Genomic DNA, 14,750 nt, shown 5'->3' with positions numbered 1-14,750 from the left:
CAACATGTGCTGAGATTCAGCTTAGACTGGGCAGCGATTTATCCCCAGAGTAATTCCCCAAACACACGGGAATTAAACACCTCATTACCAGTTTTATCCAGCTGAAGATAAAACTAAATGTTAAATCCTATATTAGAGATTTGTTAATAATTCAAAGCCAAGATCTTTCCTCCAGTGTGAGAGGAATCCCCACTGCTGGGATTTGTTTTCTGCAGAAAACTGCTCGGGGTTCACGTCACTGTGGGGTGGATTTATCAGAACATGGAGATTAACACTGACAACAATCACACCAAGGCTTTCTGAAAGCCTTTCAGAGCACATCAGAACAGCTCATTAGTGCCCCACACAACCGGGGCTGGCACGTGGATGGTTTTTAACGAGGGTGTTGTGACTCCAACCAGGGACAGGGAGGAGACAAAAGTGATGAGTCGGGGGGTGAAGGGAGCCAGGACTCAGCAGCTCAGGAGGGAAGACAACAGAACTGGGCCTGTGTCAGCTCCACTTCCCAGGTAAAACAAGCTGAAGAATCAAAGCCCAGCACCCTGAAAACTGACGATGCAAAACACAAAAATCATCCATCAGGATAAAACCTTAAAGGACCAAGTGAGAGCTCAACATGGGGGGAGGGAGCTCTCTGAAGACATTTATTTGGGCAAACTGTTCCATAAAACAGGCAGGTACCAGTGATCCAATGCATCCCAAAAAAACAGAATCACCAGATCCCAGAATTATTTAGATGGGAAAAGACCTCCAGGATCATCGAGTCCAACCTCTGCCCCAGGGCAGGGGGGTTGGAATGAGATGATCTTCAATGTCCTTCCCAAGCCAAAGCATTCCATGAGAACTCCACTCCCCCTCAGAACACACAGCCCTGTAGTACATTCACCAGGGAGGTAAAGCACTGCCTGCACCAGGACTTTTTCTAAGGAGATGCTCCGAGCTGGGAAGGGGAAAAAAGAATAAACAGAGTGGCAGGACCTGTGTGAGGGCCTGTTCTCACCTCCCAGCTCAGCTCTGCTCTGCTGCTGAATTGAGACAGCTCAGCTCTGACAAATGAAGACACCTGGGCTCTGATAAATGAAGACACTCCTGACAGAGCTGGGATTGCACAGACAGCTGTTTACACCTGTCTATAAAACAAGAGTAGCACTGACGGGTTATTAAATAGCACCTTCCCAACAGGACCTCTTCAGACTGCTCCCAAATGCTCATTAATGTTTTACATGGGCCGAGCTCAGCCCGGGATGAGCAATGCCAGCACTCAGCCAATTTACAGCCTGCGTCTCAGGACATCAAAGGCTCTTAATTACATCACAGCCTCTCTGCTGATGGACCAGGACCAGGCACAGGGACGGGGAGCAGCAGCACAGCCCCAGCTGAGCTCGGGGAGCCGGGCAGGAGCTCTGGGGATGGTCGCAGGGCAGGAGAATGGGAGCACTGGAAAGCTCTCCCTGCTTTGGGGTGGCCGGGATGGAACATTTTGCAAGGGCAGTGGTGGCTCCGTCCCTCCCTTTGCAAAGCCACGTTCCCAACGTCCCAGCAACTCAGCTGCAGGAAAAACGGAGTGAGAAGCTGCATCTCCCACTCCTGCTGCTGCCTCTGGACTGTCGGGCTGCAAAAAGCAGCTCTGAGAGGAGAGGGATCCATTTCCTGATGGAACTAATGAGGTCAATGGAATAAAAGGCGGCTTTTCCGTCTCCCATAAAGGTTTAAAACGAAACCAACCCTGGGGTGTGAGGTGTTTTCCATGGGATTTAGGGATACCAAAGCATTAACGAGCACAAATGAGTGAAATAATTACAGCCAGTGAAAAAGTGGCATAGGAACAAATTCCCCCCCGTAGCTAATTAGGATCTGATCCACAGTGGCTCAGGGTTTCCGTGGTCTGAAGGACTATAAAAACACCATATAAAAACACCCTTTTCCAAGCTTTCAGTCCAGTTCTTGCTCTCCACTGCGAGCTCGGTAAGTTATTTGCCTCCTTCTATTTCTAACTGGGAAAATAACATTTTGTTGGCACTTTGAACTGGGAACTGGACCCTGCAGAAATATCTGACGCTGGGAATTAAGAGGGAGGGTTTTTTCAAAGGTTCTTGGGTTTGTGGGTTATTTGGGATTGGTTTCTCTAAAGGCAGAGGCAGATACAGGTTTTTAAAGCTGAGCCTGAGATTTACAGAACCTCACCCCATTTGGGATGTGGATTCCACTCTGATCTGGCTGTTTAGGTCCCCATATCTTTAATTTGCTTTGTTAAAACTGACTTCTACATTTCTCCACTTATTTTAGTGGTTCAAGTGACTATTTCTGCTGGCAGCTGAACTTCACAATCCAGATCAGAGACTGGGGTGGATTACTGATAATTTTTATCTGGAAAAGGCTTCTGCCTGTCTGAGACCCTTTTTTGTGCACTTTTGGGGGGATTCTTCCTTAGAAGAGTTACTATTGCCTCCCTCTTACAGCAGGAGCCAGGTTTGGATCAGCCTTTGACAGGCTGGGAGAGCTGGGAATGTTCAGCCTGGAGAGGAGAAGGTTGTGTGGAGACCTCAGAGAACCTTCCAGGAGCTGAGGGGGCTGCAGGGAAGCTGGAGAGGGATGTTCCTCAGGAACTGGGGTGACAGGACAAGGGGGGTGGGTTCAGACTGACAGAGGGGAAATTCAGGTTGGATATTGGGAAGGAATTGTTCCCTGGGAGGGGGGGAGGCCCTGGCACAGGTTGCCCAGAGAAGCTGTGGCTGCCCCATCCCTGGGAGTGTCCGAGGGCAGGTTGGAGCAGCCTGGGACAGTGGAGGGTGTCCCTGCCCGTGGCAGGGGTGGAATGGGATGAGTTGTCCTGTACATCTGCAGAGTCAACTGCCACCAAATTGCAAGGTGCAGATGCCCCAGAGCCAGGTGCTGGTGCTGAGGAAGCTGATCTACAGGCAGATTTTAAACTGTTATTAGGAAATCCAAGGTCTCAGCACTTCCCTGTGCTCAATCACATCCTTGGAACGGACTCCTTGGGTCCTCCACGTGTGGCAGAGAGAGCTGGGATGTCCCACAGCAGGGCAGGGATTGTGCTGGGCACTGGGGAGGAGGGCACCTCGAGTGCTGTGTCCAGGTCTGGGCCCCTCAATTCCCATCGCACGCTTTGCAGGGAATTCCTTCACTTTTCTCCCCTACTTGGCTCTTTTAGGTTCATTCCTCCCCCAGAACCGTGTCTCACTCCAGGTCCCAGCACAAGCAGCAGTTCCACACCCCAGACCTGCAGGGAGTTCCCTCACCCCTCTCCCCTGATTTGTTTTCCAGGCCCATTCCCCCGGAACGATGTCCTACTACAGGTACCAGTACAGGCAGCAGCGTTACATCCCGGCTGGAATGAAGTGCCCCCCGCCCGTGTTCCCCCAGCAGTGCCACCCCCCCGGGGTGGTGAAGTGTGTGCAGTGCCCGGGCTGTGCCCCCACGGCTGCCAAGGTGTGCAGCCTGAGGAGGACCCTGCAGAGCCCCCACTGCTCCTCGGGCTGCGTGGAGACACACGTGGTGGAAGGTCACTCCTGCTCCTCCTCCTCCTCCTGCTGCTGCAGCCCCAGGAGCCTCAACCCCTGCACTGTGACCTTCCCTCAGCCCCAGGGGACGGGCAGGGAGCAGCTCTGCCTGTCCCAGTGTGGGCAGGGGGGCGTGAAGAGGTGCCCTCAGGTGTGTGCCCCCGCTCCTCAGGTGTGTGTCCCAGCTCCCAAGGTGTGTGCCCCCACTCCTCAGGTGTGTGTCCCAGCTCCCAAGGTGTGTGCCCCCACTCCTCAGGTGTGTGTCCCAGCCCCTCAGGTGTGTGTCCCAGCCCCTCAGGTGTGCACCCCAGCTCCCCTGTGCCAACACAGCTCCTACCCTTACTCGTACCAGTGGTCCAACAGTTACCAGTACAACTGTGGGCAGCAATAAACCCCTGGGAGGTGCCCACAGGACACCCAGGGGGTGAAGAGCCAGACTCACCCTCACCAGCTCTCGGGAGCACGACTCTTCTCCTGGAACCACCAGAGCTCTGGGGCATCCTGACACCTCTAAAACCCAGCCCTCAGTGAATCCTCTCTGTTATGCTCTGTATTAGATTTAGAGGTCTCATCTCTTCCTATCCTCAGTCTCTTGCCCCCCCCGGGCCAGGTCTCAGCTGCAGGAGGACAGTTGTGTCCCTGCTGTGTAAAGGAGGTGTGAGTTTTACCAGGGCACAGTCACTCACACAGATGATGTTACATCAAAGCAGCCCCAGTGCCAACAAAAACCGGGGCCTTTCCTGCTCGTCCTGCTAACAATAAACATTTCCTTCTGCTCTTGACTTTGCACCAGAGGAAAATTTGTGAAGAAAATGGGGGTTTTTTGCCCAGGGAGGTGGTGGAGTCCCCAGCCCTGGAGGTGCCCAGGGCAGGACTGGCTGTGGCACTGAGTGCTCTGGGCTGGGGCCAAGGTGGGGATGGGGCACAGGGGGGACTCGATGATCCTGGAGGGCTTTTCCAACCTCAGTGACTCTGTTATTTAAATCCTGCACTTTGTTTTCTACACCATCAACAGAAATAAGACAACAAATGTAAAACGGGGAAAACAGAAATTGACTTTCAAGTCAAGGGGGTCTATTGTGTGAAGCAACTCACTCTTGAAGCACTTACTGCTTAAACATCCACCTCTGATGTACAGCTGGAAGTTCTTAGTCTGCATGACTTTATTCTCTATCCCCAACATCTCACAATAAAACCTCTACTGCATCCAACCATTTGCTTTCCAATGGGGTTGGGTTTTCCCCCCCATCCCTTCTCACACTCGACTGGGAGCTGAAAATCCCCAGCCAGGGACAGACAAACTCCAACTCCAACCCGGGCCAGGAATAACTCCCCAGCTGCCCACAGAGGGTCTCCAGACAACTCCCAGGGAAGCTGAGGCAGCTGTGGGGTGACAAACCCAGGGAATCGCCAAGTCCCAGGCACTGGAATTGTCAGGGCAGAGCTCCAACCCCACACAGCTCCACGCGTGGGACACTGAGCTGCTCACCAGGGGAGGTGTTCCCACCCCATCCACCGCGAAATCCCCATTAAATTGCCCCTAAATCGTTCCTCGGGCACTTGTCAGCGGCACCGCAGCAATTCCTTGCGCTCCCTCGTGTGGCCGATGGATTCGGGGAGCAGGAGGGAGCCCCAGGCACAGACACTCCCGGGGCTCAGGGCTCCACACCGAACTGCCCCAAACACCCCCAGGTTACAGCAGCAACACGAACAAAGGATCCCTTCCTGCTCCTCTCAGGATTTTTCGCCCGCACCTTCAGGGCAGTGGTCCCAGAGGTCCCAGTGGTCCCAGGGAGCCACTGCTGCGCGTTCATCTGAGGAACTTCTCTGGTTCCTCCCTCCCTCTGCATCATTCCCCCAACTCCGCCGAGCTCTCCCACTCCCGGACAAAAGCATTGCGACCGAACTCGCAGTGATTTGCATCTCAATGTGTCTGGGAAGGCAGCCGTCTGCTCTCTCAATAAGCTGGGAGGCAACTGCCACGTTTCTCATTATTCCGAATTAAAAAACAAAGAGGCTGAGTACTTAGAGAGGCATTTAGAGTGTCTCTGCCTTTCAGAAACCTCTACCAAGCTCTCAGGGCTGTCTGCAGAGGCAGACAGATGCACCGAGGTGGTTAAAGTCACAATGATGTGTGGTCTGGGTGGGCCAGCCCAGGGAATATCGGGTCAGAGCTGTGCTGGAAGCAGCACAGGTCCAGCAGCAAGGCCAACCTGCCCTGGGGAGCTGCACCTTCACCCAGCCCCGCCCCGGGGGTCTGGGGCTGAAAACAAACAGCAACTCAGTCACTTAATGCCAAATAACGGTATATGAGCCCCCCCGTATTGGCCAGAGAAGCTGGGGATGCCCTGGAGGAGTCCAAGGCCAGGCTGGACAGGGCTCGGAGTTACCTGGGGATAGTGGAGGTGTCCCTCGTGGACCAGAACGAGATGTTCGAGGTCTCCTCCGACCCGAAGCGTTCCCCGGTCCTGCAGCTCCATCCCGTGGCCAAGCAGGGGCTGAGCCGCAGGAATTTGGTACCTCCTGTCTCCGCCCCGTTCCCGGAGGTGTTTGGGATGAGCTGACGCGTGACGGGAGCTGAGCGGCGGCTGCTTGTAATTAACTGCTGATTAACGAGCGCAGCCCAGCCCAGCCCGAGCTGTGGGTGCACCCAGGGAGGAGGAGACGGGCAGAGGAGCCCTTGGCACGCTCGTGGAAGGGCTGGAGTTCTGCAGGGAGCTCGGAAGGGCTCAGCCCCCCATTCCTGCCGTTTAAAGAGGCAGCATTTCACCGCGGTTCTGTGGAAGGGGCCTTAAAGCTCATCCAGTGCCACCCCCTGCCATGGGCAGGGACACCTTCCTCTATTCCAGGTTGTTCCAACCTGGCTTTGAACACTTCCAGGGATGGGGCAGCCACAGCTTCTGTGGGCAACCTGTGCCAGGGCCTCCCCACCCTCCCAGGGAAGGATTTCTTCCCCATATCCATGTAAACCTGCTGCCTGTCAGTGTGAAGCCATTCCCCCCTGTCCTGGCACTCCAGGCCCTTGGAAATAGGATAAGGATCCCTCCTTCAGATGCCCCCACCCCGTGCAGAACATCATATTTCAGATGTCTCCTACAAACCAGGCTGGGGTTTTCCTGTCCTTCAGTGAAGGAACCAGGAATCAGCTGTTAGTGAGGGGGAAATGCTCAAGCATCCTTAAAATTCCTGATGCTCTGGAGCCACGAGGCTTCCCCTGCTCCAAACTGTCAACCTAAAACTGGTGCTGGTTCTGGTGGGCTCTGGGTCCTGATCCAGGGAGCTGCATGGTCAGCAAATGCTCCTTGAGGGGGGTCAGTGGAGGGGGTCCCCTGTGCTGGTGATGTGGGTGCCATTCCTTACTCCAGCTGCCCTCCCCTCAGTGCCAGAGCAGCTCATCTTGGGCTCAGAGCCTGGCCAGGCCTGTGGGGAGTTCCCAGGCAAACAAATCCCCAGTCGGATGTGACTCCTGCCCATAATGAATGGAGCAATTAACACTTTCCATTTGATGCCTGTAATTGGAATGGGCTGGAGCAAAGCAGCTGAATAACGTGGGGAGGAAACTGCCTCAGTGTCACAGGGCAAGAACTGGGCAGGTGACCCAGTAAGGGCTGGGTGGGACAGCAAAACAGGAAGCGATGCCGTTGGACTGGCCGGGCCAGGAGCAGCTCCCTCCTCCCCCTCTTCCCGAGGGGCTGCTCCCCGTCCCCACGGATCCGGGGTGGCCACTGGAATCAGGGTGGCTGTGACGCAGCTGGAGCCCTGCTGGTGCCCAGGTGACAAATGACACCCCAATGCCAGCCCTCCTGGCATCTCAGAAATGCTCCCTGAGGAGGAGAGAACGGGGAAATGCCCACGAGCTGCTGGGGGGGGCCCTGGAAAACTCCTGAGGGCGAAGAGAAAAGGTTTGGTGCAAAGCAGGATGAAAAGAAGGACTTGCTCCAATCTTTGGGAGCGAAACAACACGAAACCACAGGGGTTCGTTGTCCCTCTTTGTGAGGTTCCCTCTAGGGAGAACTTGAAATGTTAAATTATAGAATCACAAAATGGTTTGGGTTGGAAGGGACCTTAAAGACCATCTTTAACCATATTAATCATATTAAAGGTCATATTCCAACCCCTCTGTCGTGGGCAGGGACACCTCCCACTAGCCCAGGTTACTGGGAGGCAGCGGAATTCCCTCCTGCTGTGCAAATAAGCTGGGAAAAAATGCCAGGCCTGGCTCTCCCCACACTGCCCCAACCCAGGAACAGCTTCATTAGAGCCAAAGGACTCCAAACTATTGCTCCCACGCAGTGCCAGCGGGTCGGGCAGTGGGCAGATGCTTCCCATGAACATCCTGCCACGTGCTCCCAGGAGCGGGGACGTGTCCGAGCCACAGCCCTGAGCTGGGTGAATTGGGAATCTCCGGCCTGAGTGTCCATAACTGCCTGGCACACCAGGTGTTCCCTTAGCAGGACAGGAAGTCTGGCTCAGGAGGTGATGCCTCTGTGGGCTGGGGGTCCCTTCTGTGTCCCATTCCCCGCTGGGAACAGAAGGAAATGGTCCTTCCCCCCGACAAAGGGACAGAGGTTTGGGGCTCTCTCTGCTCACCCGAGTGGGAATTCCAATACCAGAGATGAGGGGTTGGTTTGACTAGAACTGGAATTACACAACCAACAGAGATTGCTGTCTGGAGGAAGGAAGTTGCTTTTTACTGTGGGATTTTGGGTGGGTTTAAGCCCAGGCTCTGTGTGTGAGGAAAACCAAGGCTGAGCTTTCAGAAACCAGGGGTTTGGGGTTCCCTCAGTGCTCCCCAGCGTGAGGCTCGTGCCTGGCTCTGTGTCCCCCCGTGGCTGCCCACACCAGGGCCGTGCAGGGAAGGGCAGCCCTGGGCTTGGAGGCACCACCGGGGTGTCTTTCCTCACCTTCCCTTCGTGCCCCAATCTCTGCTCCCATTACAAAATCTGCAGTGCTGCGGCTGTGGGTGTGATAAGAGATCTGCACATCCAGTGCAGGGCTCTTGCTCAAGTTTCACTTATCTCTCTCTTTTCTTTATCTGCCTCTTGCCTCCCTCGCTCAGTCTCAGCTCCAGGTTGGGGTTGGTCAGAAAGACGCAGATTTGATTTTTTTTTCCCAAGTGTTCTTCCACTTTTTCTGAAATGTTAGACATTGGAGTTATTTAAAAGTAATAATTCCTGTTTGCACACACTGCTGGGACACCCTCCACTATCCCAGGTAGCTCCAGCCTGGCCCTGGACACTCCCAGGGATGGGGCAGCCACAGCTTCTCTGGGCAACCTGTGCCAGGGCCTCCCCACCCTCACAGGGGACAATTCCTTCCCAATATCCACCCTAAATTTCCCCTCTGTCAGACTGAACCCACCCCCCTTGTCCTGTCACCCCAGTTCCTGAGGAACAGCCCCCCTCCAGCTTCCCTGCAGCCCCCTCAGGTCCTGGAAGGGGCTCTGAGGTCTCCACACAACCTTCTCCTCTCCAGGCTGAACATTCCCAGCTCTCCCAGCCTGTCTGCACAGGGGAGGGGCTCCAGTCCCTTTATCAACTTATGACCTGCACTCAAACACCACCAAATTTTTTCAGGTCCTGACCAGAGCAGTTGGGAACATTTTGATGTGCAGGACATTCCTCTGTTGTGGCCTCTGTGGTTTAAAGCCAGACAAGGTTGTGTTACCATGAGCTTTGCCCTCCCAGAGCTGCAGTGCTGTCCCAGGTCACCCTGTTCCATGGCTCCCAAACTCCCGTGGTAGCACCAATAATTTCCCAACGAGCTTTGGAGGAATGAGGAACTGAGGTGGGGGAGAGAAGGACGTGGAAAACGGGGTGTGCCCATGGCTTTGATGTGTGTGGCAAAGTGCAGGGACAAATAAAAGTGAAACTGGGAAAGGAAGCCACAGCTGGACAATGGACTGTTCAGCTGCCAAAGCCATTGGTTATTAATTACTGGGGAAAGTTGTTCTGGTTGGGGTACACAAAGCTCCTTGTCACTGTGTTGACATCCCTTGGCAGAGAGATAAAAGTGACACCACGTGTTGAAATCAGGAGAAATCCTCCCAGAAGGAGCCCCAGCCGAGGTCACAGGTGGTTTAGTACCATAAAAAGGCAGTTTCTCAGTGGACAGACCTGGGGAGGGAGAGCTGGCACTGAGGAGAGGATTGAAAGCTTTGATCCCCAGAATAAAAGCAGAACCCAAGGAGTGGAGGCAGAGCAGCTCCAGATTAAAACTAATCCTTCATTTCCAGCTCCTGCACCCGTGTGACACCGAGGATTAAGTGGGTAGAGAGGGAGGCTGTGCCTTGGCTGAAGAAATGGGCAGGGAGGGAAGTGAGACTGTGGGAAGGAGAAGAGCCGTTTGTGCTGGAGGGAGGGGGATCTGTGGCCTCAGGATGCAGGAACTGACTGTGCCAGAGCTGGGGGCACCCCCATGAACCGGGGGTGGCCTCCCTGCTGGGCACAGCCACGTGCTCACCTCCTGTCTGGGTGTCTGTCATCCCAACATCCCAACTCTTGCATCACCAGGTCTGGCACCGAGGGAGGGAGGGCAGGTCTGGCTGTGGTGGCAGTGACGAGATCAGGCTGCTCTGAGTCTTCTTCCTGCCCTTCTCAAGGACCACTGAGCCCAGTCCCTGAAGGCCCAGAGCAGCTGGGGGCACAGGGGAGATGTTGTGCCCTGAGAGTTGCTCTGTGTCCACCTCGCTGGGAAAAGTGTCCCCCAGTCCCTCGATGGACGTGGCAGGGACTTGGGCTTTAGCCCATGTCATTAAAGGGTTTGCCAAATTAAGCTACAGAGGGGCAAACTGGAGGCTGAGGGTGAGGTGAATTACATCAAGGACCAGCAGATGAAGGTCCATCCCACCACCTCCCCATCCTCACCCCACCACCCTGTGACGTGCCACAAACACAGCTGGGACAGGGACTAACACAGGAAATTATGGGAGAGCTGCAGGAAGTGCCCAGATGTCTCCTGGGGGCACATCCAGCCCACCTGGTGCCCAGAGTGGGGCCTTCTCCTCCAAGCAGGACGGATGTGAGGATCACACACCTCTTTCCCAACCCACACCCAGGATGTAATCAGGAGGTAAACGAGCATCATGAGAGCACTTAGGGCTCTGTGGCAATCCCACTCCACCCTTCTGGGACAGCCCTGGGAGCTCCAGCCTGTGCTTCAGAGGAAGCCCAAATATTCAGTGCACAGGGCATCGTTTGGGGGTCTCTGCATGAAATCACTTAAGGGAGCTCTGACCCCAAACTGCTGCAGAGCTCGGCCTCTGCAGGGGGGTTTAGCTGGGGCTTTCCCTGGGGATGAAGCATCAGGCAGAGATTTTAAAGCTTTGGATTCACCCCCAGGTTTGAGACTTTGCCACTGGCACGGGTTGCCCAGAGAAGCTGCCCCATCCCTGGAAGTGTCCAAGGCCAGGTTGGAGCGACCTGGAGCAGTGGAAGGTGTCCCTGCCCATGGCAGGGGGTGGAATGAGATGAGCTTTAAGGTCCCTTCCCACCCAAACCATTCCATGGTTCTGTAATTCTGTATCACTCTGCCCTTTGCATAGGATGGAGACACAGTTCTGCTTTCCCTGATTTCCAGTCTTAAGTAGCAAAACTCCCATTTTTATGCCTTGGAAGAGGGACCTTCATCAGTGCAAAGGAGCGGCTGGTTGGAAGCAAAACACTTCTGTAATTAACAGATGAGAGATGTCAGTGAGCTCAGCCAGGACTGAGACTGGCTTTAAAGCTAATTTTATTTAATGTGAAGTGTAATAAATTAATTAATTAATTTAATGTGAGCATTTAACTTTGCTGGTGAAATGTGGGAATGTGTTCTCGAATTCCCCCCCGGCTCCCCCCTTCTGTCAGGGAGCTGGAGAGAGTGAGAAGGTCCCCCCTGAGCCTCCTTTTCTCTGGGATGAGCCCCCCCAGCTCCCTCAGGAGTTTTCCAGCCCCTTCCCCAGCTCTGTTCCCCTCCCTGGACACGCCCCAGCCCCTCCAGGTCCCTCTTGCCCTGAGGGCCCCAGCCCTGGACGCAGCACTCAGGGTTCCCTCCCCAGGGCTGTGCTCCTTTGGAGCACCCAAATCCAGCTTTGTTATTCCCCCCTCCCCAGCACCTCCAATCCCAGGACCCAACTTGGATGTGCCAGGACGTGCTAAAGCTCTTCCACTGCCTCCTGACCGCCCTTGACCTCCAGAGCAGAGATAAACAAGCTGTTCTAGATATGCTAAGTATGTGCTGCAGCCACAGCCCTGCGTTTGGTTTTCAGACAAACACTGAATCCCCTGACATCTGGTTCCCCTGCCCTACTTCTCTCCCTGCTCCAGCCACGCCATGGAGGGGCTTGGACACCCCCCTGGGAGCTGGACACATCCCAGAGGAGCTGGATGGTCTCAGCTGGGGGTTCCTGGCAAACATCACTGGGGTGTCGTAGGAAATGCTGCCCCAAACCTTGGGGAAAGGCTGGGAGGGGAAGGGATTTTTATGTCATTTAACTTTATTTGGCTCTTCCCACTTGGAAATTCATCCTTGTCCCCTCCAGCAGCCAGAGAACCTTGAGCAGCATCACCTGGGAGTGACACTGGCTGAGAGACTTCCAAAAGCTTTAATGGCAGGCAGTGGGATTTAATTGATCCCGTGGAATTGATCCCATTAAATTGATTTTAAAGATTTAATAACAGACTTCTGGGGAGTTTTACGGCTGAAACTCTGCAGGAATCCCATGAAATGCCTTTCAGATGAGAGCCTTTAACAGAGCCCTGGGGAGAGGGTCCCTTGTCCTCTGCCACTGGTGGTGATGCCACCTCCCTGCAGGCCACACTGGGGGGGTTGGTGAGGGTGAAGGGCCCTGTCTGAGCTGCAGCAGTGCCCAGATGAGATAAGGCTGAGCAGTCTCGTGCTCCAGGGCAGGAAGGAGGCACTTGGGTGGCACCAGGAACGGCTCTGGAATCATAAATCACGTTCCCGTTGCCTCAATCATCGACATCTGAGTGAAAGATCCTTCCAACTCTGCCTGGAGCTGGAGGGTTTTCTTGGAGGAACTTGCTGCTGCTGCTTGTCATAATTCCAATTTGGCAGAAGGGAGGCATGGAATGTGTGAGCAAATTATTCAGAATTCCCCTGCAGTGAAGGGCTGAGGAGCTACAAGAAGAGAATAAAGAAAACCCCTTTTATCTCTTAACCCAGGGGCAAGTGTAGTAAAATACTGAGTGCAATAAATTATTCTCTCTCAGCAAAAGGGATTTTCCCTGTTCTGGTGCTTCTACAAGGTTTAAGGAGAAGCTGTTGCATATTTATCTGTCCACTGCAGAGATGTGGCCCCTTGTCCTGTCACTCCAGGCCCTCGGAAATAGTCTCTCCCCAAGTTTCTTGTAGCTTCTTCAGGTCCTGTAAGGTCACAGTTGGGTCACCCCAAAGCTGAACAATCCCAATTCCCAAAGCCCCTTCCCTGCTTCTTTGGCTCTCTGGGTTCCTTCCCCCCGCTCTCTGTAGGTCAAACCCTCCAAGGCTGTGAATGACCCGGAGCCTCCCAGCTTTGCATCATGTGTTGATTTTGGGGAGCTGCAGCTCCCCGGACTCATTGGAGTCCGTGTGTCCCCACAGCCCGTGGGGGTGACGTGGGTGTCACCCATAACGTATAATCCAGGGTTGCAACACAGTTAATGACACGCCAGGGCCACGGCTGGGGGTTCAGGATATTGGCCAGAATGAGGAATAAATTACCCTCATCCACAGAGGCAAAAGTGCCTCTTTCCCCCCTCGTGTTCCCTCTCTGGAACGTTGGACCCTCCGTGAGGGGACGTGGAATTAAGTCACTTGTCCATCCTGGCAGTGCAGCAGCCCCTCTGCTTTTCCCTGTTCCCTCACTTTGCTTGGAGTGGGTGGAGCCATCCAGCGATTTTAATGCTGCCGAAAACAAAAGAGGTGGTGGAAGGAAGGGAGATACCGATCTCAAATGACAGAGCCCCAGATTATGCTAAGTGGGTAGTTGGGGTGGGGCTTGGCTGGTAAATAAATCAATCATTGTTTCTTTCCTAGAGGAGGACTAGATACTATATAAAAGTTCTCCCACACCACGTTCCCTCATTCCATTTGACTCCTTTCCACTGGTTCGTGCCGTGGGACACGGTAAGATATTGATATTTCCTGATGGGAACTCACTGGGCTGATCAGGCTTGGGATGCTCAGCTGGAAAAGGTGGCAGAAATACGGCTTTGGGGTCTCACAGTCCAAAAATTCCTCTTCATTTGCAGTAATTTATTTCTTTCCCAACAGTTCAGGGATTATGTAATCCCACAGGAAAAGTGGAGAGCTGGGACACAGAAAACCTGGTGTCTGGAGCCCCTTGGATTCCCCTGGGCCCAACATCACGTGGTGCCACCACGTAAACACAGCTCCTGGAATGTTAATCCTGAGGAAAAAGGGCGGGAAAAAGAGGGTTTGCAGGTTCTTAGCAAAGAGTGGGAAACAAAAGAAATGAAACACAAAATGGGAGATTATTCTCATTTTCCAGCCTTTTGTCTAAATGGGAGAGGATTGGGGTTTTGACCAGGTTTTTTTCTTGGAGGAGCCACTTTGTCCTCCAGCAGTTTGGACACCTCAGCTCATTGACCTTTCATTTTAGAGCTGCCTGTCAGAGGAAGAGAAATTATTCTGCCAGCAGAAGGACGTGGGTTGGGGGGGATTCAAGTACCAAAGAAGTGCTCAAACCTCAGAGCATCCCTTGGGCACAGACACACATCAAACCCTTCAGAGTGACCTGGAGCTGCTGAAACTCGGTGCAGCTGCTTTTTTCCCCCCTTCTTTTGCATTGCTGATAACTTTTCCACAGGCTCTTCCTCTTCCTTCTTATTTTTAGCAAGAAATAAAGCACTCACTGTGCTCCTTTGAGACCGAGATGAAGAATTTCAAAGCTCAACCAAATTATTGTTATGCAAATGATGACCCGTGTTCTTTGTTTCTTGTAGCTGTGGAATTTTAATCCCTATCCCCGAGCATTCCCTTCAAAATTCCCAAACCACACTTGGATGAGGGTAATTCTGGAGCACCAGGGCCTCGTGTGCCTCTTGCAGTGTCACTCTGACAACCTGCTGCAAGAGGGAATTATTAAGGAATTATTCTGGTTGCACTTGTCCTAGATAAAGAAAGGGGAATTAAATATGGATAAGGCAGTTCTGTAGAAGACTTGATATGGAATAAGCTGAAAACTTCCCAGCTTTTCCTTTTAATGTGTTAACTCCTGATGCTGAA

At 53.6% G+C, this 14,750-nt stretch overlaps 1 protein-coding gene across 1 annotated transcript; it reads left to right on the top strand.

The window, feature by feature from the left end:
* The first annotated feature begins 3,303 nt into the window (after positions 1-3,303).
* On the top strand, positions 3,304-3,912 carry LOC135403900 (keratin-associated protein 10-8-like). Its single transcript, XM_064638331.1, has one exon. The coding sequence runs from the start codon at positions 3,304-3,306 to the stop codon at positions 3,910-3,912; it is 609 nt and encodes a 202-aa protein (XP_064494401.1).
* The last annotated feature ends 10,838 nt before the right edge of the window (positions 3,913-14,750 follow it).

The sequence above is a fragment of the Pseudopipra pipra genome, chromosome 29, assembly GCF_036250125.1.
Source record: "Pseudopipra pipra isolate bDixPip1 chromosome 29, bDixPip1.hap1, whole genome shotgun sequence".
Lineage (NCBI taxonomy): Eukaryota > Metazoa > Chordata > Aves > Passeriformes > Pipridae > Pseudopipra > Pseudopipra pipra.
This window is presented reverse-complemented; position numbering and strand designations above follow the sequence as displayed.